Here is a 25,493-nt window from a genome sequence, read left to right as displayed (position 1 = left end):
TCTTAAGCGTTTGAGCGAAAACGAAGGATTACTAATATAGTAAAGTCATGACGGGAACAGTGTGAAACATTATTCAAACTGTCAAACATATTGAGACAAAACACATTAACTGGTAATAGCGAGACATCGACTGTGGGAAAGCTCTAAGCACTGGCATCTCAGGCCTCAGCGAAGCAACCACATGGAAATTTTAATTGAGGAGATAATAATAATAATAATAATAATAATAATAAATTATTATTATTATTATTATAATCAAACAATATTGATCTTGGCTACATTGAAGAGAGAGAGAGAGAGAGAGAGAGAGAGAGAGAGAGAGAGAGAGAGAGAGAGAGAGAGAGAGAGAGAGAGAGAGAGAGAGAGAGAGAGAGAGAGAGAGAGAGAGAGAATGATAAAATAGAGAAGTTACAATTAAGTTGAAAAACAGATATGGTATGTTAGGCATCAAATAAAACTTTGTATGGGACATGAGCAGCAATCATGTTAGTGCTTGTACAGTCATCGTCAGAGGCAGTCATGGCGCGCCGCCTTGGGTTGAGAGATGAACAGATTTACTCTGAGTTATTCGTGTTTGGTATTGAGGATATGTTATCAGACATGTCTGATGATGATTCAGTAACTAATAAAAACTATGTAAAACCGAGTGAGAGTACCATCATTTAATATGCACCAACGAGAGGCAACACCAACATATACATATAAGGTGGGTTTAATTTTTTTTCCACTTTGCTAAACCACTTTTTGCTTGTTTTTCCATTATCTTAAATTGCTAAGGACCCCGGACGGGTCCGGGGTTGAAATGGCTGGCACCGCACGGGTTAAAGAAGACTTGCAGTGTAGTAGTTTAGTCCGTCTATTTAGTATTTAATTTTGAGCAATAACTGAAAAGTCAGAATGACTGAATCACTGATTATGAGGACTGATACCGATTGACTGATTGAGTTCGATTCACTGTAAAAAAAAAAAATAAATAAAAAAAAAAAAATAAAAAAAAAAAAAAATCTGTGACCATGCCGCGCTGCAAATATCGTCTTCGATAGTTTTCAAAGTACCGCAGAATTTTTTAGTCCGGTCCACGGTAGTGTGGTATTTTCAGAAATTTGCGGTAGTGTGGTACTTTTTTTGTGATGTGGTTCTACCGCACTACCGCACTTGCTCACCTCTGCACATTTCCACTCTCGCAGTTTTTTCTTCAATTAAATCATTATAAAACTTTAAAATCCCTATCTTCTTGAGGCATCCCTGATCAATTACTAACTCATTTACCGGTGTCAATATTACTTGCAGATGCTAAACATAGAGCATGCAAATTACAATTATTTCAAATGAGCTTCACTTCATTCTGACGCCTTGTTACAAACCTAAACTGTGATCACCCTGCAAACATAAGTACACATAGTAAACTAACCCTTCTTTTACCACAAGATGCTGCAGTGTGAAGTGCCGTCTTCCCTGTGGCATCAGTCACTGAGTAGAAGCGCTGACACAGGTTCTGAAAACATGAGTCAAATTATATAGACTTCGCTCCTTCACCTCATTTAAATTTTATTACTTAGTTTTGAGGTTTATTATACATGTCCCCTTGTATTGGCAGATTTACACATCCATGAATTTCTCCCAAAATGCACAAAGGCAGATGCCAATGAATTTTTGCAGCCCCACTCCAAACCTTCATGGTCTGTCTGGGGATAATTTTGCCATTTCTAAGGATGAATAAAACAACAAAAAATATCATACGTAGCATCATTCATCAGAAAACCATACAATAAATTTTACTCTAATTTATGTAATGAATAAAAACACAAAAAATGATGTGATTTTAAGTCTTAATGTAGTGTCTCAACAGTCCCAGGTTCAAAGATATAGAAAAATAAAATCTAAAAGATGAAACAGACAACACATTCATACATTTCATTCTCCAGGCTCTGACACTGTAGATGACAACTGGTAAATAATACAAAGTTAAGTTTGGTTTACCTTCATGTAAGCAACTGCCTGGGTCTCTGTGCCCCTTATGATTGCTGCGGTGATCTGGGCCCCATGCTGCCGTGACCGACAGCCCTGTGTACATTCACCAACCTCACAGCGGCCCATGGTCAGAAACTTCACCAACACTTAAGTGTAACTGCAACACTTCCCAGTGTCTCAAAGTCTTCTTTAAAAATGCAGCACTATCTTCAACTGCATTGTGCAGTTGAAGTTTGTCAGGTACAAACTCATCGCATGATGAAAATTAGCTACGTAGGAAAATAGAGCTTCAGCAGATTCACAGCCATGAGTATGAAAGACAGGAAGTTGGCACAAGAGTTATTCACAAGAATGAACTAAAAGGTATTATTTACAGCTATAACAGTGACTCAGTGTCTTTTAGCCATCCACAAAAGGAATTTCACTTGTTGAAATACACAAGTTGTTCAATCAAACACACAATGAGCAATCCATAGTTTAACACTAAGTCTTCCATGAGCTTCCTTGTGTTTGGAGAGGTGTGAAAATTGGGGACCTCTCCTAAACAGTGAGCCCCCACAGGTGGGAGCCCATGATTACTCCCCTGCTCTCAGGTAGCCATGATTGAAGTTTTAGTCTGAAAAATGCAAAATAATTCTTATTAATATATATATAGATATATATATATATAGATATATATATATATATATATATATATATATATATATATATATATATATATATATATATATATATATATATATATATATATATATTTTTTCCCCTGTTCATAATTTAAGAATTTTCAACTTATCTATACCCTTCCTCAATGTTAATTATCTTAACCTCAAGTGAGGAAGTGGGCCATTATTTTTTTTGTCACTCAGAACCAGGGTTGGCAAAAACCAATGTTTAAAAAAAAAAAAGGTTTTTTTTTGGTTTAAACCAGTTTTTTTTTGGTTTAAACCATGTTTTTTGGTTTAAACCATGTTTTTTGGTTTAAACCACAGATTTTTTTTTCTTTTTTTGCTTCTCAGTATTTTTATTCCAGTAATTCTATCCGTATAAACATATATGAGTTTGAAAAGGAATTATAGATAGATTTAGCAACATATTCATTTGATCTTCAAACAATCTGTAAAAGAGGCAAAATGCAGCTTCTCTAACATGCTTTTTAATTGCAATGTTAACGAGTAGTAAAACATGAAAGACCTCTTCTAATTTTCCAGTTGCATTCTACAAAAGCAGTTGTAAAAGAGAGAGAGAGAGAGAGAGAGAGAGAGAGAGAGAGAGAGAGAGAGAGAGAGAGAGAGAGAGAGAGAGAGAGAGAGAGAGAGAGAGAGAGAGAGAGAGAGAGAGAGAGAGAGAGAGAGAGAGAGAGAGAGAGAGAGAGAGAGAGAGAGAGAGAGAGAGAGAGGAGGGGGGAGGGGGCTTTCCTGGCTATATCCTGCACCACATACTGCCACTGCATCGCGCTCCCCGGAGTTAGGGGCGCTGTTACAATGACTCAGAACAACAATGGCCACCTTAGCATACACAGACTGTACGTATGTACAATTTACAGTCCACAGACGCCAGTGTCACCATGCAACATGGACAGCATGCATCTAATATCTACTGTGTTAAAACCTAAGTAATACTTATTCTGAGTTATTAAATAAGAACATAAGAACATAAGGAGTCTGCAAGAGGCCGGTTGGCCTATACAAGGCAGCTCCTGTAATGAGAAAAGAGTCACTAGGATTGAAAATCATTAGAATAGTGGTCCTGGCAATTATTAAGGCGACGATTACCATTGCAGCTTTCAGGATAGCCCCCCCCCCTTCGGTGATGACTGCATTCATGATGCCCCCCCTACAATACCTAGTTACACTATACCTCGCTGCTACAGTAATACACTACACACTACTACCACTTTGCACCTTGCTCCCGACCGCAGCTCTGAATGACTAGAATCGTGAGTCACTCTTTCCCTTCCCACCAGGGTTGCCAGGTTTGGCATAATTATGCTAATTTGGTATATTCCAGGCCTGGTTGGTGTACTGGAAATTTAGTTTTATGCTTAACCTCATTTGACATAATTTTTGGTATATTCAGGGGTATTTTTAATATCATTTCATTTATATTCATAATAAGGTGCAGGAAGTCAAAGACGTTGACCAGATTCTATAATACATCTAATGAATAAAACATCAGAAAGAAGCAGTATACACATCAGATGAGGGTACCGTTCCTCTTGGAACCGTTTCAGGACCTAAAGTTCCTGATCACCGCAAAACGCGTATTGTTTGTGTTCGGTTACTAGTCTGCGGGTCTGTGCGGGAAAAGAGAAAGTGGCCTCTGCTGCCCAGCAGTGCCCAGGATTGTACACTACTTTATGAGGACTTACCCAGCTGTGTTATTGTGTCTTACAAGTGGACTTAAGTATTAGAGTGTGCTAGGATCCGTTCCTGACCCACAGTAAAGGCTATGAATCGCAAAAACTTGGAAGTAGTTGTGGTGTGTTCCTCGGAGGCATCGACGAATATGGCTGAAACGCTGTGGCATCACATTTTTATGTCCTATTAAAGACCCTGAGAAGCCATTTTAACGTGATTTTAGGAGTAAATAAAGCCGTTCGTATCGTATTCTCCCCTCACAGTGTGGCATCAAAGAAAGGAAGCCAGAAATCTTTAAAATGTGCTGATAGGCATCAGTTTCTGAGTCAAAGAACTCCTCTGCATCCTTGTAATCTACTGCTGCAAACATTAGTTACAGGGGCATCGGTGATGCGACGGTGTGGAACGGGAGGAAGTGGACAGTGCTTGATTGGAAACAAGATATGAAAGACCAAAATTGTGTTTTAACTAAGCTAGAGTGAGGGAGGCTGCTGTGAGGGACGCGCAAGTTTGGTGTGAATACGGGTCCTATGTAAGGGGTCTTGGCTTGTAACACCCAAGAAAAGGCTAAGATAATACGCATTTGAAAGATGTGCAAGTCTTAGAAGTGTTGAAATAATGCAATGTGCGCGTGTCTACCATTCCAGTGCTTGAACAGTGCCATACAGCGAAGGTGATGTGAGGGTGAGTAGGATGACGCACTAAATCCTTCTCGTGTCAGACCTCATAACGCCGAAAATATACAGATACGCATACGCTGAACAACCATGGAATTTAAATTGATACATACTGTATACTGAACATACTTAATTACATAAACAGAGCAAATAGTGTATAGAAAAGTGAGTATGATTGTGTTTTAATCTTTATATTGAACCATGAAAAATTAGAAATTTTACTGATTATATTCTATTCAAACAGGTACAGAGATATTATAATACAGTGATCAAACCATTAGCTATCAAGACTCAAGTTACAAAGTTGAAACTGTTGGCGATTAACCTAGTGCTGAACTATTCATCAATATGACAGGCAGGAAACCAGACTATATTTGGAATTTTTTTGAAAAAAAGGTTGTTGAAACATGGAAACATGGACTAGCAGGCAGCAGAAAGCCTGTTGGCTCATTACTAGGCTGCCTGCGTTCAGTGATTTAATCAATCCGTTTGCCATAGGAGTGGCTTGCAGGGAAGGATTAAAGGACTTGTGTACCTACTCTTGGGAACGTTCAGTTCACACCCGTTGCAGCAAAGTGGCGATCAATGCGTTTCTTGAAGGAGTTGATGGTCTCTGCACTAACCACTTATGCAGGAAGGCTGTTCCAGTGGTGAACAACTCTATTCGAGAAATAACTCCTGCCGATGTCGGTATTGCATCGCTTTGCTTGAATTGTTTTTCCGTTGTTTCTTGTTCTCAGGTTAGTTTGTAGCGTGAAGAGTTTGGAGTGATCAACGTTGCTGAGCTTGTTCAGGTACTTAAAGACTTGTATCATATCTCCCCGCAGTCGTCTCTTTTCCAACGTGAAGAGGTTGAGTCGCTCGAGTCGTTCTTCATAGGGTTTCGTCCTCAGTGATGGCATCATCTTTGTGGTGCAGCGCTGTACTCTCTCAAGTAATTCAATGTCTTTCCTGTAATTAGGAGACCAGAATTGCATGGCGTATTCCAGGTGGGGCCTTACCAGCGAATTATACAAGGATAACATAACTCCCGGCGTCTTGTATTCGAAGTTCCTCGATATGAACCCAAGCATTGTATTGGCTTTCTTACAGGCGGACTTGCAGTGTTTTGTTTGTTTTAAGTCACTGCTGATGGCGACCCCGAGGTCTCTTTCCTCTTGCACAACATAAGAACATAAGAACGCAGGAGTCTGCAAGAGGCCGGTAGGCCTGTACGAGGCAGCTCCTTTGACCCTAAGCTCCCGTGTATCTAACCCCACCTAATATCGCTGTCCATGAATTTATCTAGTCTATTTTTGAATGTGACAATTGTATTGGCACTCACCACATGACTGCTAAGCCTATTCCACTCATCCACCACCCTGTTAGTAAACCAATTTTTGCCTATGTCCCTGTTGAATCTGAATTTATCCAGTTTAAACCCGTTACTTCGTGTCCTACCCGGTTCTCTTACCAACAAAACCTTATGAATGTCTCCCTTATTAAAGCCCTTCATCCATTTATAAACCTCGATCATGTCTCCACGCACCCTTCGCCTTTCTAGAGAATGCAAGTTTAACTGTTTGAGTCTTTCCTCGTATGGCAAGTTTCTCAACCCCTGAATCATCTTAGTCATCCTCCTCTGCATCGATTCTAACATTTTGATATCCATTCTATAGTAGAGTGACCAGAACTGAACCGCATAGTCAAGATGAGGTCTAACTAATGCTAAATATAGTTTGAGGAAGACTTTGGGGCTTCTGTTGCTTACGCTCCTTGAAATAAATCCCAGTACCCTATTAGCCCGATTTCTAGCTTGAATGCATTGTGCCCTTGGACGGAGATCAGAGCTCACTAAGACCCCTAAATCCCTCTCGCAACCAGACCTACTTATGAGAGTGTCATTTAAGCAATAGTTATGTGAGGGGTTGTTCCTACCTACACTCAGAATACTGCACTTCCCTACATTGAACTCCATCTGCCATTTATCCGCCCAGTCATATAATCTGTTGAGTTCACCTTGGAGAATACTAGCGTCCTGATCCGACTCAATTACTCTACCGATCTTGGTATCATCTGCAAATTTACTAACATCACTACTAATTCCTGTGTCTAAGTCATTGATATAAATAATAAACAAAAGTGGACCTAATACCGAACCTTGTGGGACCCCACTCGTAACACATCCCCAGTCAGATCTTTTACCATTGATTTGCACTCTTTGCTTCCTATTGCTAAGCCATGCCTTGACCCAGTTCAAAACTTTACCCTCTACTCCGTGAGCCTGTAATTTAAGCAACAGTCGTTGGTGAGGAACTTTGTCAAATGCTTTACTAAAATCAAGATAGATTACATCATAATTTTCATCTCTGTCAACCGCCTCAAATACTTTATTGTAGAAGGACAAGAGATTGGTGAGGCATGACCTACCTTTTGTGAACCCATGCTGCAGTCGTGAATTGCTATGTTTCTCTAAATGCTCCCGAATGTTCCTGGCTATTATGGACTCCAGCATCTTCCCTATAACCGATGTTAAGCTAATTGGGCGATAGTTTGAAGCAACTGACCTGTCCCCCTTTTTAAAAATCGGCGTCACATTAGCTACTTTCCATAGGCTCGGCACATAGCCAGTATTTACCGACATCTTAAAGATGTCGGTTAGTGGGTCACTGATTATATCACCTAACTCCTTTAATACCCTCGGAAATATCCCGTCAGGACCTGGCGACTTGTTCTTCTTAAGCTTATCTATCTCATCTTGAACTACTTGCCTGGTAATGATTATATCCCTCAATTTATCACCATCCCCGCCCTCGTACACCTGAACTCTTTCCGGTATAGTCGTTCGATCCTCCTGTGTGAATACTGAAAGGAAGTAGTCGTTCAACAATGTGCTCATATTTTCGTACAGGTAACTCTCGATTTACGCGAGTGTTGCGTTCTTGAAGAGGTCGCGTAAATCAAAAACAATGTAAATCAAACAAGAGGTAGGTTTCTGTCGAAAAATAAATACCGTAATTTTCGGCGTATAGCGCGCATTTTTTCACATAAAAAATGCCTATAAGTTTAGCCCTGCGCGTTATACGCTGAATGTACAAATTTTTAATGATTTTTTTCTTCTTTGGGATGTTTTTAAGGGTCTGTTTTTCGTCTTATCCAACAACAACGGCAAACTTACCTTTATTATTGTTTATAATCCTTCATAGTCCGTAGCTCTCCTATAATATGTTACCATAGAATACAGGGCGATCTAATAACTACTATACAAAGACTAAATCGGTGGAAGATCGCCCATGCCTTGCTGTTATCCCGTTTTTCCGTCGGGCGCCATTTGTATGAACTTGATCTTGATGTCACATAAAAAATCATATTGGAAAAAAATGTCCATGTGTTCATTATTAATTATTAATATTAGGTAGAAAAATGGGGTGAATATGATATCAGAAACTGTACATCATGAGTCTTGTACGAGGAGTTATTTCACGCAATCCCAGCCCGGCCGCCATTTGCATTGTTTACAAACCACACAACCACACCCACACAACAAACAGCTGCATGCCGCGTGTCACCAGAACCGAGATATCCACTCGGCCACTCATTCTCAGCCTCTCTCGTGTGAGGAAGAAATGAGGGACACAATGAGGGGCTGGCTAGTATTGGTACCGGTACCGAGCAGTCTGGTACCGGTAACGTACCGTATTGCTGGTACCGGTACCTGCTCACCCCTATTGTTGAGTAGCGTGGCGGCGTAGGTACTGTATTGTTGTTCAAGTGGCGCGCGAGAAGAACTGAGCTCAGCTGTGTGGCCGTGTGAGTCCAGTTGCGTGAGACATCTGGTGGCCACTCCATAAAATATCGCGTATAAGTGGAAAAAACGCCTAAATTAAACATTTATTTGGATTTTGGACCCCGCGTTATTTCAAAAACGCGTAAACCAAACTCGCGTAAATCGAGAGTTACCTGTAATTTTCTACTAGCTCCCCTGTTTGTTTTCAGCGGTCCAATTTTCTCCCGTGGTTTTGTTCTATACATCTGAAAGAAGCCCTTAGGATTACTTTTCGCCTCATTTGCTACTTTGATCTCATAGTTCTTTTTTGCTATCCTGGTGTTTTTCTTAACTAATCTAGATAGTTCGACGGTCGGGCCCCTGAGATGTGTTTCCCCATTCTTTATTTTCTGATAAATTCCCTTCTTTAACCCAATCTCGTGTTTTAGTCCACGAGTCATCCACTTAGGATCATTGTTTTCTTTTCTAAGTGTTCGCTGTGGTATATGCTGTTCTTGCCCCTCTACTATTACTCTAACTAAATTATTGTAAGACATTTCTACCTGGTTCTCCTGGCTCTCCAATCCGCAGTTCTGGCCCTCATGAATCCCTAAATTATCCCAGTTTACCCCTTCAAGATGTCTTGAAGCCTCGTAGTTTGCTCTTCTAAAATCTGGCACTAACACTGGGTTTAGTTCGCGGGTTACCGCCCAGTCTAAGCTAAAACGAACCGTTCTGTGATCACTATTTCCTAACTCTCCGCCCACCTCCAACTCACGTAGCAAGTTCCCATTATTGGTTAGGACTAAGTCTAATATGTTATCTCCTCTGGTAGGCTCAGTAACTACCTGCTTAAGGAAATTATCTTGTATAACTTCAAGAAAGTCCTCGGCTTCCAGGTCACCCACTAGATCTTCCCAGTCTATATTCCTATAATTAAAGTCCCCCATTACGCAGACATTTCTACTCATACTCGCCCTGCCAATCTCCTGTAGTAATATACTCGTGTCCTGCCTGATAAGGTTGGGTGGCCTGTATATAACTCCTAGAGTTAGTTTTTCTTTCCCTATGTAAACGTCCACCCAAACTGATTCTGAATCCATGTTAGTTTTGACTGAGTTGTTAACTTAACATTTAAGTGAGTCTTTAGTGGTTCGCCACCCATGTGGTATATGTGGTTGCTGTTTCTGGATCCGATATGCATTACTTTACATTTGGTAGTGTTGAAGGACATCTGCCATTTTTCTGACCAACGAGTGATCTGGTCCAGGTCTCTCTGGATAATTTCGCAGTCTGCCGTCGTGAGGGCCTTCCCACCCACCTTTGTGTCGTCAGCAAACTTTGAAAGATTGGATTTTAATCCTAGTTCTAGGTCGTTGATATATATGATGAAAAGTATGGGTCCTAGCACTGACCCCTGTGGCACTCCACTTGTGACCGGGAGCCGCTCGGAGGCCTGTCCGTTGAGTACAACTCGTTGTTTTCTTTCAGTGAGCCAGTCTTTGATCCACGCTGTCAGATTGTCGCCTAATCCCGCCGACTTAAGTTTCTTGAGGAGTCGGCAGAAAAGGCTGCCGAGCAATTTGTAAGAATTGCCGTAAAGCAATGAAAGGACAAATAGTACAAATGAAGAGTCATTACAGCAAGTTGTTTTCAGTTACTTTGAAGTTACAGCATTCAAATAGAGATTTGAGTTTACCAACTGACGTTTCCATCCTGGTGTTAGTAAAATGACTGCATAATAAAAAATTTAAAACCACATATAATTAAAACCACAATACCTGATGAAACCAAAAAAGATTCACAAAAACACTGGTTTTATTGATGGGTTTTGGTTTAAACTAGGGGTGTCAAACTTATGGCCTGCGGGAGTCATAAATGGCCCGCGGGTAACTTCAATCTTGTTAATGTATTTTCTACCCTTGTTGGCCCCCATGACGGCACTTCAGAGTATGAATTGGCCCTCGAAGGGTTTTGAGTTTGACACCCCTGGTTTAAACCGCCAACCCTGCTGTACATAATTCAAATCATACATATAGTTAAAACCACAATACTGATGAAACTAACAAAGATACACACAAAAGAAAAAAAAATGGTTTTATTAGTTGGTTTAAACCACTGTTTTTTTTTATTGGTTTAAACTGCCAACCCTGCTCAGAACCATACAACAGTGAGGACTTTTCTGTCATCTGCTGCCTTAATTCCCTTGTGTTTTTCTTAGCAATCTTATATGTTGACACTTCAAATTTTGAATATCCATATGTAAATACATCCCCGGACAATACTCTGATAATTTCTATAACCTAACCTTACCTGGACATAAGAACAAAAATAATTGCTGATAATAAAAGAACCGAAATACTACCCACTGCAACATTGTCAATTATGGCGGCTTGCAAATAAAACTGCCCTGTATGATGCGACATATGTGTGTTAGAGTAATTTCTTTTACAATCAATTTGTGAATGTTTTATACACGCTAGATGTCACAGATTGTGGTAGGTAAGCAGAGTAAGCCTCAGAGCATTAGCATATTTTGAGTGACCTCTAATGAAATAATACCTTTTTATCTTTTTAATTTATTTCATCTTTTAAAGTCACTACACCAGACGTCATGGATAGTGGTAGGTAAGGACAGTAAGGCTCAGCGTATTAACATAGTTTGAGTGACCTCTGACGAAATAATACCGTACCTTTTTATCTCTTTTATTTTCTGCAAACCTTGGTGTGTGGTGCCACGGGGAGGAAAAAGGTGCCTCGCAATGGGGAAAATACAGCAGGAAAACCTATTAATTTGCTTGGTTTTATTCTAGTCTGTCCAAACCAAACAGGCAGGAACTGAGTGAACATCAACGTGGGGTAGTTCGTTCTATAAAACCTGTCCTACTCGTTTGTTATAAAGCATTCTCTCGATTAAAAAGTGTTGCTCTCTCTCGCCATGGACTGGAGCCGAAACAGGACAAGTAAACGATAACGGTGAGTGAAATATAGAAACAGTAAGTAAGTTGAACGTCTCTGCGAACTGATTCCTACACCAGCGGGCAGGCACGGACAGCAGGGAGTAGGGGGCCAGACTCACCAGGCAGACGAAGATGGATGCACCGGGGAACACAGTGGAATGGGCGGCGTGGGGTGTTGCGTCCATGTGTGGGGTGACAGGCCTGCAAGCTGGTCCTCACACTCCTCCTCACGCGCCTCGCCGTGGTGGCGCCCTTGACAACATTGCTGCTGTTTGGTCTTGGGCTCTGCTTCCTCGGACCACTCACTACAGCACCCTTTCTAACGGCCTGCAAGACAAACAGACCTTTCACTCATACAACATACATTCACACATTCATACACATACACACATATAACACGTACAGGTAATTTTACAGTTCTACGGAAGCGGTTAAAAAAAATAATCACTAACCCCATAAGAAAGTTTAGAAGTGGCCAAAAGGGTCAAAACTGCCGCCCATGCCTGGCTGAGGATACGCCCACCCCAATCAGTGCAATAACAGTAACATTTAGTGACACTGTCGCCTAAATGTCAGCCTGACAGTGACAGTGCCCAGGGCAGCCTGATAGTGACAGTGCGTTGCTGACAGTGACTGTGGGAAGCTTTAAAATAGATGCCTCGGGAAAGAGGACATCTTTAGCTTATGACACTTATCTCCCACAAAAACTCATATTATATTAGTATTCCCAAGTCTGAATAAAAAAGAGGTCAGTTTCGGGAGGAGAGGATGGTATGTGTCTCGATAATCTCCTCTTGAAAGAGTTCAAGTCGTAGGCAGGAAGATTTAAATCGCCCCTTTCACATTCTCCTCTGCCAACTTTTTTCATTTTTCTATTTCCATCTCCTGTGTTACTACTGTCAAAGATCTTATGAATGGCAAAATGCACCACCTATATAAGAGAGATCCGTCACGTGAGTTCCAAGCCCACTCTCTTTTCCTAACCGAAACACAGGTTTCTGAGGCTACTGACATAATTTCTGTTCTCTCCTGTTATGTCTATCCTAAATTTCAATCCAAAGCTGGATGCTGCGTCTACGAACGTGGCGATATCATTTGCTTCCTTACCTACGACCTTAGAAAATTCTACCATCTGGCTAATATAAAAATGTCATTCTATAACTAAGTACGTCTGTGTACTGTATCTTTTTCTTTCTTTCTTTTTTTTTTTACATCAGAGGAAACGGTTCAAGGGCAACAAAAAGAGTACAAAAAAAAAAAAAAAAGCCCGCTACTCGCCGCTCCTATAAAAGATAAAAGTAAAGAGTAGTCAAAAGAGAGGTCAGTTTCAGATGGAGAGGTGTCTTGATACACTCTTCTTGAAAGAGGTCGTCATCTGTTACCTAAATCTATCATCTATGTAAATTTTTTTGAATATTTGAAATCTAATGTGGAGTACATTTTGACTCGGTCTATGCTGAAATATCCATTTCAGAGATTTCAATGTTCATCACCAGCTTTGGCTTTCATCCCCTTGCATTGACCAGCCTGGTGAACAAGCCTACAAGCTTGCTCTCCTCAATGATCTGAAGCAGTTGGTTCCGCACTCTGCACGTATTCCCGAAGCACACATTCCACGTAGTCTCTCTACTCTTCATGCCCAAAGGCTTTCAGGCTTGTTCTCGTGCTATAAAACAGGCAGCTCATAAAAGGTACCTGAGTCTTAGAACTCCTGCTGATCATAATTTGTATATCTCTTCCCGGAATCGCGCCAAACCTATTCTTCGATTCACCAAAAAAACTCTTGCATCAACAGACAATGCCAAAACCTTGCTTTCTCTAAAATCTTTCGGATTCTTCTGGCATCTAGCCAAAAACATCTCCAACAATTTTACTTCATCTTTTCCACCTCTTCCTAGTCCTGATAGCTGTCACATCTGTCTCTAAAGCTGAACTTTTCGCTCAGATTTTCTCTGATAATTCGACTTTAGACGATTCAAGGCATACTCTTTCTACTCATCCCCCCTCTGACTCCAACATGCCTGTTATAAAAATTCTTAAGAATGATGTTTTCTAAGCTCTCTCTGGCCTCAATCCTCAGAGGGCTTATCGACCAGATGGAGTGCCTTCTAATGTCCATAAAAAATGTGCGTCCGTGCTGACATCCTGCCTGGTCAAACTTTTTCGTCTCTGGGTCGTATTATAAGTCAAAGTTTCGGGTCCCTACAAAGGTCGGTGTATGGGCCATATTACAAGTCCAATCCGAGAAGTTTCGGGTCCCTACAGAGTTATTCATCCCGAACTCTGTAGGGAGCCGAAACTTCTCGGATTGGACTTGTAGTATGGCCCCTAAACCGACCTTTGTAGGGACCCAAAACATCTCGGGTTTGACTTGTAATACGGCCCTCTGTCTTACAACATATACCTTTCCTTCGTGCTGGAAGTACATATACATACAGCCTTTGCCTAAGAAAGGTGACCGCTCTAATCCCTCAAACTACAGACCTATAGCTTTGCGTTCTTGCTTTTCTAAAGCTTTTGAAACAACCCTTAGCAGGAAAGTTCTTAAACATCTATCAACTTCTGACATCTCTGATCACCACTACTGATTCCGTAAGGGGCGTTCTACTGATGATTTTATTCTTGCCTTTCTAACTGACTCCTGGTCATCCTCTCTTGGCCGTTTTGGTGAAACTTTTGCTGTTGCCTTAGACATCTCGAAAGCTTTTGACAGAGTCGGGCACAAATCTAAACTATTTTTCTATGTATTATATCCCTCTCTCTGTACTTCTATCTCCAGTCTCTTTTCAGGGCGATCTATTCTGTCGTGGTAGACGGTCACTGTCAACTTGAACTCTTTCAGGAGAGGAGTATCAAGACACTTATCCATCCGAAATTGACCTCTTTTGTGGCCGCTCATTTGGTTTGCTTTTGCAGGAAAAGCGCCTAGCAATTTTCTTTGTTTTTTCTTTGTTTATTACCATTGAGCTGTTCCCTTTACCGTAAAAAAATGTGTGCTTGGCAGTAAAATGGTTTTTTGGGAGAGAGAGAGAGAGAGAGAGAGAGAGAGAGAGAGAGAGAGAGAGAGAGAGAGAGAGAGAGAGAGAGAGAGAGAGAGAGAGAGAGAGAGAGAGAGAGAGAGAGAGAGAGAGAGAGAGAGAGAGAGAGAGAGAGAGAGAGAGAGAGAGAGAGAGAGAGAATTATATAGGAAATACTGACCCAGGAAACCCTATGACCATTACATATTCGTCAATTTTTAAACTGAAGTGAATACAATCCAAACTGACGCCGTGACAGACACCGCCAGGGAACCGAGTCAGTGGCGAGGCGGACATTGATTAGAGGGAGCGATGGTCGTATTTGTTTTTGAAAGGCGGAAGGTAGAGGCTTATTTTACCTTTTTAAGACCTAATATGGCGGTAAGAGATTTTAAATACCTGTTTAGACTGTCGAGCACAAAACGCATACAAAGATGACGTTATAAAATATATGTCTGTCCCATACATGTTTATATTTTAATAGCGTTCCAAACAACCTAGAATACCCAACAACAACGTTTCATTTTCAGTCAGTAATGAAGGTTGAGATCACACTTCCTTGGCCTTTAAAATAATTTCCCTGCGCTGCCCTCTGTCGGCTGAAATTTGAACCGAGTTGTTTATGGACGTTACCATGGATACCTTTCACGGTCGGTGACCCAAACAAACATCGACTGAAGTATCCGCCGCGATATTCTTCACATTATAGCTCTTTGTGGGCTGTGGGCGTGGCCTTACACACCGTCATGAGCGCAGACGTATTGCATGCGTTTATTAATATATCTCGTAAAGAAAAGTATTGATGAGCTTGAGATCTTTTATCTATGCACGTGTCTTGGAAAGTGAATGAAAACATCTGCGTGCAAGCCGCCCAAAGTGGCTTTTATCAGATCAAGTGATGGATTGGCGTGAGACAATGTTTTAGGAGGGACCTGGAGGGCTCCTGTGAGGCGGCCGATGCCTGGGCTCTATTGACTCCTTGAATCTGAACGATCTATGGTCAAAAAGGATGGGGGGGATGGGGGGCCAGGTGGAGGCCATTGTGCTGTCCCCCGCCCCTGCCGAGGAGGAGGAGGCAGCGCAGGAGGGGAGGAGGCCGGACCAGGAGCTATGGCGTCAGGTCAACCACGAAGAAAAAAACCCAGAAAAGCGCCAAGGATCTGACGTTTTCGTGAGAGATGAAGATAAAGGAGAGAAAGGGAAACAACATGCAGGTAGAGGCGCTGGTAATAATGTCAGTGGTAGTGGTGGTGAGTGTGACAGTAAGACTACTGAAACTCAAGCAAGGGAAGATGAGGACAGCAGAGAGGGAAAACAGAAAGGAACCGATAGGAAGAAGGCCACGGAAGGAACTGCGAAAGGTGGGTGTTGAGCGATACATTGGAGCGAGGGTGGCAGCCGGGCGGGCGGGTGGTGGGCGGGGGCGGGTCATGAAGAAAGGCGGGACCTCATGGGTGGGCGGGGCGACCTCGCGAAGGAGAGTTGGTTAGGGAATCCAAGACAGCTCAGTCCAGTTACAGGGAAGCAGGGAGTGATATCAAGGACGGCTGTCATCGCCACACTCGCCCGTCTCTTTGGGTAACATTATTCTATCGGGAGAGTAACCGCTTTGTCAAGAATAGAAAAAAAGTCAGACAGATAAATACTGTTAACGAGATTAAGGGAATGATTTTTTAATGAAAGTTCATTGTTTTAGTAACAAAACTTATCCTGAATTTTTGTATTTTTATCAGTTAAGAGACAAAAGACACAGTTGTCTGTTAGGTCTATTTACAACACTAAAGTAATGGTGCATTAACGATCAAATTATATGTAAGGTGGAAAAGGTAAATAATTTTTTTTTTCTTCAGTCATGTTTCTAGAAATTAGATTTAATAGTTTTCCAAATTACGCAAACTAGATTTACGGAGAAATAATCTGTAAGCTCCTGCCTGTGCATGACTGTGGTTATGAAAAACATGCTTCTTGCATTGAAAGCGAAATATTAAAAGAATATTAGTTATCTATTTAACGTTAGCGATTACCTTTACCAAATTTTGCTTAACTTTTCCGAAAGCAAAATTATATTGATCTTTCAAAATATTAATGGCATTAGAAGTCCGCCGTATAAATTAATAAGAAGTCTTTACAAACGCCGGTTTAGATGCACGTTGACCTATTATTACTGTTTACCTCAATGACAGATGAGAGCTCTGGCCCCAGGAAACGGAAAGAAAGCGGAAGCGGAGACGGCAAACTCTCTGTGGAAATCAGGATTCACCCGGCGAGCGGAAAGCGACTGGCCAGCTCCACGAGACAAACTCCAGCCACCCCCAGCAAAGGCACGAGCCCGTCCTCCCGTAGAAAAACGTCTGACGGTGGCCCGAAGCAGCCTAAAATGAGCGGGGAAAACGACGACAAACTGGCCCCGCCAAAGGGCGGCTCGCAGGAGGGTTCCCCGGACCGTTCCGGCAGGAAGTACGGAAGCGTTTGTATTATATTATTCAAAATTTAACATAAAATGTTGCAACATTCATACACTTCCCAATTTGATACAGACATAATTTCTAATCGTACTTCATTTCGGTTGGTCAGGTCTCCTTCCAGCGGGAGGACGTCACCCGGTAAGGGAGGGCGACGAAACTCAGGCGTGGACGACAAGGCCAAGGCCAAACCTTCAGAGGTCAGTGAAATGATTCTCGGCTTTACCGTGAAAACGGTTAGCTATTATTGCAAAGAGTGGGGTATACTACAAAAAAAAAAAAAAAAAAAAGATTTACAAGACTGATCTTTCCCTCAAAATGCAGTATCCAAGTTTTCCCCTTATGTTGAGAGATAATATTTTTTTTTGAATAAATTGATGAGCGATGTACGTACCTAACCCAAGCACATTTAACTGTCCCGTTGGCAGGCGGGAGATCAGGCCGCGGGGCACGACGCCGAGGAGGGCAACAAAAGCAAGACTGGCTCCGGGGGAGGCGGGGAGGTATCCGCGCCGCCGGCGTCCCATCCGAGGAAGCCACCCGTGGAGGACCGGGCCCTGCAAGCTATCCTCGCCGCTCGCAGAAGGAGCCTTGAGAATGCTGGCAAGGCTGAACCGGTTGGTGGACGTGAGGGTGGCGGTAGATGGGTGAAAGCTGGTGGATGTGTGCGTGGATGTGCTGTTGGCTGAGATACATTAGGCGGTTAGGTGAGTGACGGTGATGTGTGTGTGAGTGAATCTCATTGTTGTGCTCATTGAATAGGTGAGTGATTGGGAAGATTATCCTAATGGATGTGGTGGCTGGATGAGGGACCCATTAATTAAAGTGTCTCAGGCGTGAGTGGAATCCAATGAGGATGAGCAGCAAGGCAGTGGTCCGGGAGTTTTGAGTTGACGAATGAAGCGTGGTTATACATGCAAAATCATAGTTTTCTTTTTCTTTTAAGGGAACACTAACTGCAGGCAACGAGAAGCTGACGAAAGAAAACAGATAAAGTAAAAAAAAAAATACTTTTGATGAAATATCAACAATAGAAAACAACAACTTAACAGAGATGAAAAATTAGAATGAGTGGGAAGAGTGGAAAAAAATCTTGTGCCATAAAATATCAATCCGTGACATAAATATGAAACTTTAATAGGATGATTAGCAGACATTGAGTGTGGATTTCAGGTTGGGAGAGACAAGCGTAGATGTCTGTTGAAGAATCAGTGTGTGGGTTTGGCTCGATGAACGTGTTTGAGAGTACCGCTGGGTGCTTGTGGGGTGGGGGGGCGGCTGGTATGGGTGTGACTGGGATTGCGAGGGTGGGCTGGACTATGCGAACGGCCTGGTGGGTAAGTGTGTGCGTGGTGTGCGGGATGCTGAGTGGAATAAAGCTGTGTATATAGGACGTGTGTGGGATGGTTATAGGAGGAGTATATGGGAGTGTGTGTGTGTGTGTGTGTGTGTGTGTGTGTATGTGTATGTGTGCGCGCAAGTGTGTGTGTGTGTGTGTGTGTGTGTGGAGGGGAGCAGTTGGTATAGATGGGAACGTTCTTTGGAAATAAATAAATTCTTTCAAGCGATATTAGCTCAACCAAAACATTGTCGGGACAGAAATCAAGGAATGTTACAAGGCAATTTTTCTGTATTGTAAGCGTCATCAGAGACACAGAGGAACGGTAGAGAACAAAAAACATCGGTCAGAGAGTTAAGAAAAAATGCTTAGCACCACGGATGAAATATTTATATGAGTATCATGATTTCATGCTGTCATTATGGGAAGTATTCTTATATATATATATATATATATATATATATATATATATATATATATATATATATATATATATATATATATATATATATATATATATATTTTTACAAAAAAAGAGATCGCTCAAGGTCAAAAAAAAATATATATATATATATATATATATATATATATATATATATATATATATATATATATATATATATATATATATATATATATATATATATATAAATTTCGCTAATCGCCGCTCCCACAACAGACAATAGATAAGAGTAGCCAAAATAGAGGTCAATTTTGGATGGAGAGGTGTCTTGATACACTCTTCTTGAAAGAGGACAAGTCATAGGCAGGAGGAAATTCAGACGAAGGAAGGTAGTTCCAGAGTTTACCAGTGTAAGGGATGAAAGAGTGAAGATGCTGGTTAACTCTTGCATAAGGGGTTTGGACAGTATAGGGATGGGCTAGAGTGGACAGTCGAGTGCAGCGGGGCCGCGGGAGGAGGGGAGGCATGCAGTTAGCATGTTCAGAGGAGCAGTCAGCGTGAAAATATCGATAGAAGATAGAAAGAGAAGCAACATGGCGGCGGAATTTAAGAGGTAGAAGACTATCAGTAAGAGGAGGAGAGCTGATGAGACGAAGAGCCTTAGACTCCACTCTGTCCAGGAGAGCTGTGTGAGTGGAGCCCCCCCCACACAATAGATGCATACTCCATACGAGGACGGACAAGGCCCCTGTAAATGGATAGCAACTGTGCGGGGTAGAAGAACTGGCGGAGACGGTACAGAACGCCCAGCCTCGAGGAAGCTGATTTAGTAAGAAAAGAGATATGAAGTTTCCAGTTGAGATTTTGAGTTAAGGACAGACTGAGGATGTTTAGTGTTGAAGAAGGTGACAGTTGAGTGTTGTCAAAGAATAGGGAATAGTTGTTTGGAAGATTGTGTCGAGTGGATAGGTGGAGAATCTGTGTTTTTGAGGCCTTGAAGGACACCAGGTTCTTCTTGCCCCAATCGGAAATAAGAGTAAGGGCTGAGGCTAAGCGTTCTGCTGCCTCCAGCCGGAAATCGTTTAGTTTCTGTTGGGTGGGTCATCTATTAAAAGTAGTTGAGTAATGTAGAGTAGAGTCATCGGCGTAAGAATGGATAGGACAGTTCGTTTTGGAAAGATCATCGATGAACAACAGAAAGAGAGAGGGAGACAGGACAGAGCCCTGCGGGACACCACTGTTTATAGGTTTAGGGGAAGAACAGTGACCGTATACCACAGAAAAGATATAACGGCCGGAAAGGAAAGTAGAAATAAAGGTACAGAGAGACGGATATAATCCGTAGGAGGGTAGTTTAGAACGCAAAGAGTTGTGCTAGACCCTATCAAAGGCCTTATATATATATATATATATATATATATATATATATATATATATATATATATATATATATATATATATATATATATATATATATATATATATATATACTTTGTCTTCTACAGCAACATAAGGTAGTACAAGAATTAATCACATGCCAATGAAAAAATGTCTGAAGAGAAAACCTGGAAGATCAGACGAAGAAATTCATTCAGACGGCAGACCTGTGTGTCGGGGAGGGCGTGGAGAGAGCTGTGACCGGTGCCTCGGTAAGGCCAGACGGACGTGCGCGGCGTGGAGGTGTTGAGAGCGTTGTCTGTCCTTGGCTGCGTCTAGACTCTAGACAGTGTGCGCGGCATTACTTCAAGTGTCCGATAACGAGCACTTAAGTGCCGCAGATTTATTATTATAATTTTTCTAATTCTTATTCTTATTTTTATTCTTATTCCTCTTTTAATTATTATAAAATGAAATATGTATATTGAGAAACGTCCCTCCGCTCGCTTTTTAAATAATAAACAAGGTGACAATGCAAGACAACTCTACGAGACAACTTACAAATGTCTGGTAAACGTGCCTTCTTCAGTGTACAGCAGAGACAACGGGACCATAAATTTGAAGGGAACAGCAGCCTCATCTGATAGCAGTCATCCGTAAGAACTGAACAGTGCCTGCTACGATTACGGCTGCGTCTCGCCAGGGTACACGCACCCGTTTCTAATTAGTGCTACCAAGCATCGGCGAGCTAATGATTACAGTATATTGGTAAAATTCTATTTGTTCTATTTATTATCGGACTTTTTATTTTATCATTATAAGTTATGTTCAAGTCAAATAATAATCAATACTGAAGTAATTGTGTATGTCCTCTCCGTCCACACATACACTCTACTTAGTCACTAGAGTTCATCTATTCTCTTTCTATAAGTCAAATCATTATGTTTCCCACATTGTCAAGTCTTCAAAATTTAGCTTCCATGGAGATTTGCTATCAACAGCGGTACGAGTATTCGCACTGGCTGTATTATCTTGCTACTTTTGCTCGCTTCAGACTCGGTGACGAATGCAATGAGGAAGCGTGCGGCGGAGGCTGGGAAGTCGATTTAATTTCGAGTACGGAGGAGAAGTCACGCAAAGTTGTAATGAATGACTTTCCCGCACCCGCCTTAATAATTCTTGGCTCGGCTTAATCCTTTATTCCGGCAGTGTGGCTTCACCCGGGAGCAGCACGCGAGAAGGGAAGGGAGGAGGAGGGGGAGGAGGAGGAGGGGGAGGAGAGAAGTCTCGAAAGTGTCCCAGGCCAGGGTGCGTGTCCGTCAGCGGGGTTCACGGAACTGGAACGTGAGTGCCCGCCACGGGGACAGTGGTCTCGGGGACACGTCGTAAAGTGTGAGGAAGCATGACTCCACGCGTCGCAAAATCACAAAACTGGCATTGCCATCCGTTAGATAAGCTGGAATACTTCCACCGTATATAAATCAGGATATTGTATAATTATCATTGATTTTCTGGCCCTCTTCCAATCTAATAATTCAGAGTATGGTGCTGAAACACCAAACAATTTAACGTCACTTAGAAGTGTTCTAATTCATTTAATTTTGTTAAGAAGAAATCAGACAATAATAATCTCATAACTTCACAAATGATTAGCCACTACACACTCTATAAAGTATTACTGCGGAAATCGGGTCAATACAATAAGTATTCACGGCTCAAAATCAGGGGTTCCTTACAAAATTAAATGGCCAGATATACTAGAGAGAACAAATTGCACAATATTACCACGATAGGAGAGTACTCCCCAGCAGCCCCTGATGGACGCCGATGAATTCCTTGAACACGTGTCATTAACTTGGGAATTCAGGAGTGATTTGTCATCCTGATGGGGCCGTCCCGGCACAGCCACGCAGGGGTGAGGTGGGAGGGGAGAGGGAGGGCCGCACACCAGGATGTTAAGCACGGGATTGGCTCCATGCATGTCAAATCTTACATGGAAGAATTTCAATTTATATTTCTCCACATTTGATTATGTCCAGTGCACCTCGTGTGGCGAGGGTAATACCAGCGCTGGGGTTCCTTAGGGAAAAAAAAAAAAAATCTTTTCACTCTTCTTTCTTAACAGCTAAGTAATGAGAAAAAAGGAATGTTCAGCCTGGGCACTAAATTAATATTGTATTTCACTGTTACCTTTTATCATAGCGTCGAAACGAAACCGAAGAAGACATTCAGGCTAAGCTGTCGGAGGAGGCGAAGCGGCAGGAGCCCGCCACAGTGGAGCCGCCGCCCTGGATGGCCGGCGTGGCGGTGGGTGGCGACCCTCGTCTACTTGTTCATTCACCTGAGATAAATAATAAAAAAACAACTGTACAAATAACACGAAACTCATCTTACATTATATAGCAACATTTTGAGTATGAATAGTTGATGAATATGTAAGGAAGATCCACATGCACGTAACATACATGTATATATGTATTTGTCTAATAAATCTGCCAAGATTTATTAGGGATGTGCTCAGTGGTGACAACACAACACACCTGCCTGTGTTAATACTCGCATGACCGTCTTGTTGAAGGACCTTGATGTGCTCGCATGCGGTGTTGCCGCACCGGCTCTCACAAGTCCACACTTCAAGGTAAAAGCACAGAAGCACCAACAGACACACACACACACACACACACACACACACAGACACACATTTTTGTTTCGTAAGGCCTACAAGACTATTCCGCACCACGGGTTATAGTTTTCCTCGTTCTATGAGATGTTCCGTAATTTCCTAGTGATTAGTATGCATCTGAGAATTTCTCAAATGGGAGGAGATAGATTTGTCCACCCTAGAAGTAACGATAATTTGAAATAGTATTCTCCTTTATAAATTACTTGGAATAATACGAATGTGTATTTGTTTGTATTAAGATTAGAATAGTAGTAACAAAATGCTTTCGTAAAAGAAAACTTACAAACACGAAGCGAGGAGTGCCAGGAAGGGATGGAACTGAGGGTCAAGGCCACGCAGGAAGCTGAGGCTCACCGATGACGGTGGTTCAGCGAAGATTGTGAGCCTGGGATATATCTACAGGTGGTTGATGAGCGTGGCACCTATGAGTTTTGGAACAGGTATATAAGTGGCATTTGTTGTAAACGCTCCCGGTTGACAAAGGGATAAATTTTGTGATACATTAACAGAAAAAGAGGATACGAGGTTATGATTAAGTCAGGGTTTTTGATAGCCGTTTGTGGTCGACGAGGGACATAACAAAGAGGGTCACACGAAGCACACGGACTGAGAGCCTGAGTAGACGATGCACTGCACGTAGTTGGTTAACAAGCTAAAGCATAACTTACAAGCCTAAGCAGGTGAGGCTCGTAAACTATTATTGCCAAACAAATGTATTGAAGCAATGTGTTCAGATAATCTAAGTACAATAATCCTCCACTCAATCTAAAGGTATTTAATGATGAGGAGCATCTCTAGCTTAGCATTACAAACAGTAGACAGATGAACAGTAATGTGTCCTAAAAATGTTTAATGTCCACGCTATGCATGCTGTGTAGCCTCTTGCTGGTGCTGTAAAAATAACTGAACGGGGAAAACTTGAAAGCAGTGTATAATCTAACACCAAAAACTGTAAAATATCTCCAAATAACCCATTTCGACGGGGTATTTAGTAAGTGTGATCTGAGAGCGATATGTGAACGCAACTAAAGCTGAGGATTATGCCTTAGTAGTGCCTGACTCCTACTGCGCTGAGTAATACCTAACTCATGTGTAGAGGAGAAACGAGGGAGGGAAAGAGCAATAATATTTACTGAAATTTTGAAGAGAGAGGAGGAGGAGGAAGAGCAGGAACAGTGGGGCTATTAGCATTTAGAGCCGTAGCAGTTGCAGTAGTATTGTATTAGTGGTATGAGTATTAGTATGAGTAGTTTTGCAGCCATTTCGTTTTTCTTGCTGCCTTTCGTCATTATAGATTTATACTGATACATTGTGTAGAGTGTGTGTGTGTGAGAGAGAGAGACAGAGAGAGAGAGGAGAGTGTGTGTGTGTGTGTGTGTGTGTGTGTGTGTGTGAGAGAGAGAGAGAGAGAGAGAGAGAGAGAGAGAGAGAGAGAGAGAGAGAGAGAGAGAGAGAGAGAGAGAGAGAGAGAGAGAGAGAGAGAGAGAGAGAGAGAGAGAGAGAGAGAGAGAGAGAGAGAGAGAGAGAGAGAGAGAGAGAGAGAGAGAGAGAGAGAGAGAGAGAGAGAGAGAGAGAGAGAGAGAGAGAGAGAGAGAGAGAGAGAGAGAGAGAGAGAGTTAAATTATTTGTGTTAAAGTGCCCAATGCTACCAACAAATATAGCTTTTTTCTTAAACGTTAAAATAAATCTAGGGAAAACCCACGCATGGTTTCATCTTACGGTCCCCTCAGAATAGTTCTCCCTGTCATTAGTTAACGTTTCTCTATCAAGGGAGAGACACAAATGCATCAGTATATCCTAAATTATAGCTCCGTGCGGCTTGTAAAACGTTCTCATCGATTTATACAGCAGCAACGTACCAGTCATTTCACTTTTATCACAAAGACCTGTTTGCATTCAGTCCAATTAGTTCAGCATCAACTGTAAGGAGTTAACGGTAAATTTCATCGTTTCACTGTCACTGCCACTGTCACTGTCACTGCCTGCGCCATGACGGGCCGGGACTGACTACCATCCAGGCCCCTCAAGAAAGCCTAACAGCGCTATAGTGTGGCACGTAAAAAAACAACAACAACAACCCACCACCACCAGTCACAACTTGGGTGCTACATAATTTGGGCTAGATTTTTCGTGTGCATGTTGTTCAGGCGATAAGAGTACCTACAGGCTAAGGAAGCAGAGGATGGGCAGGGACGCGGGACATTGCCAGATCGCATTCGCCGTGTTAACTGTCACTTCTCAAAAACGGTTTCTTGGTTGCTCTCTCCCTTATTACAGGGCCGCCTTTCAATACTATTTTCGACGATGTGGTGCCCCCTAAGGCTGACCGGAGGTTCAAGTAATATTTCCCAGCTAAATATTAATAAACTCGGTAACAATTTTCATTTTGGTAAAATAAGAAGAAAATACATAGTAGTTGAACAGTCAGTGTGGACGCTATCATATTGCTGATCTTGTTCCAGCGAAGCTCGGAGCTCTCAATTAGAGTTTATCATGACACTT

The 25,493-nt window shown here is 41.9% G+C and overlaps 2 protein-coding genes across 4 annotated transcripts in view; one reads left to right on the top strand and one right to left on the bottom strand.

Annotated features, from left to right (window-relative positions):
- Nucleotides 1–17,744, bottom strand: part of LOC126999953 (inhibitor of Bruton tyrosine kinase-like) — a 36,190-nt gene extending 18,446 nt beyond the window's left edge. For both annotated transcript variants that reach the window (XM_050863141.1, XM_050863142.1), the window contains exons 1-4: nucleotides 17,584–17,744; nucleotides 11,830–12,037; nucleotides 1,981–2,587; nucleotides 1,412–1,495 (exon numbers count right to left, since the gene is read on the bottom strand). In XM_050863141.1, coding sequence (XP_050719098.1) covers nucleotides 1,412–1,495; nucleotides 1,981–2,097 — 201 coding nt within the window. In that variant the 5' untranslated portion in view covers nucleotides 2,098–2,587; nucleotides 11,830–12,037; nucleotides 17,584–17,744. The remainder of the gene's footprint in view (nucleotides 1–1,411; nucleotides 1,496–1,980; nucleotides 2,588–11,829; nucleotides 12,038–17,583) is intronic.
- LOC126999956 (RNA polymerase-associated protein CTR9 homolog) lies at nucleotides 15,394–24,296 on the top strand. Of its 2 annotated transcripts, XM_050863156.1 has the most exons (5): nucleotides 15,394–16,088; nucleotides 16,911–17,184; nucleotides 17,302–17,389; nucleotides 17,618–17,806; nucleotides 22,511–24,296. In XM_050863156.1, exons 1-5 carry the CDS (start codon nucleotides 15,737–15,739, stop codon nucleotides 22,709–22,711), a joined length of 1,104 nt encoding a protein of 367 aa, XP_050719113.1. In that variant the 5' UTR covers nucleotides 15,394–15,736; the 3' UTR covers nucleotides 22,712–24,296. The 2 variants fall into 2 exon arrangements, with proteins under 2 accessions (XP_050719113.1, XP_050719114.1); XM_050863157.1 differs by lacking the exon at nucleotides 22,511–24,296 and having other exon boundaries at nucleotides 17,618–18,409.
- Nucleotides 24,297–25,493: the final 1,197 nt, after the last annotated feature.

This window comes from Eriocheir sinensis, chromosome 17 (genome assembly GCF_024679095.1).
Source record: "Eriocheir sinensis breed Jianghai 21 chromosome 17, ASM2467909v1, whole genome shotgun sequence".
Taxonomy (NCBI): Eukaryota; Metazoa; Arthropoda; class Malacostraca; order Decapoda; family Varunidae; genus Eriocheir; species Eriocheir sinensis.
This window is presented reverse-complemented; position numbering and strand designations above follow the sequence as displayed.

Excerpts from the sequence above, each read along its gene's own strand:
- LOC126999956 (XM_050863156.1), top strand. The coding sequence starts at position 15,737 with ATGGGGGGGATGGGGGGCCAGGTGGAGGCCATTGTGCTGTCCCCCGCC. Across the intron at positions 17,390-17,617 it reads CCAAGGCCAAACCTTCAGAG|GCGGGAGATCAGGCCGCGGG; the intron begins GTCAGTGAAATG and ends TCCCGTTGGCAG. Across the intron at positions 17,807-22,510 it reads ATGCTGGCAAGGCTGAACCG|CGTCGAAACGAAACCGAAGA; the intron begins GTTGGTGGACGT and ends CTTTTATCATAG.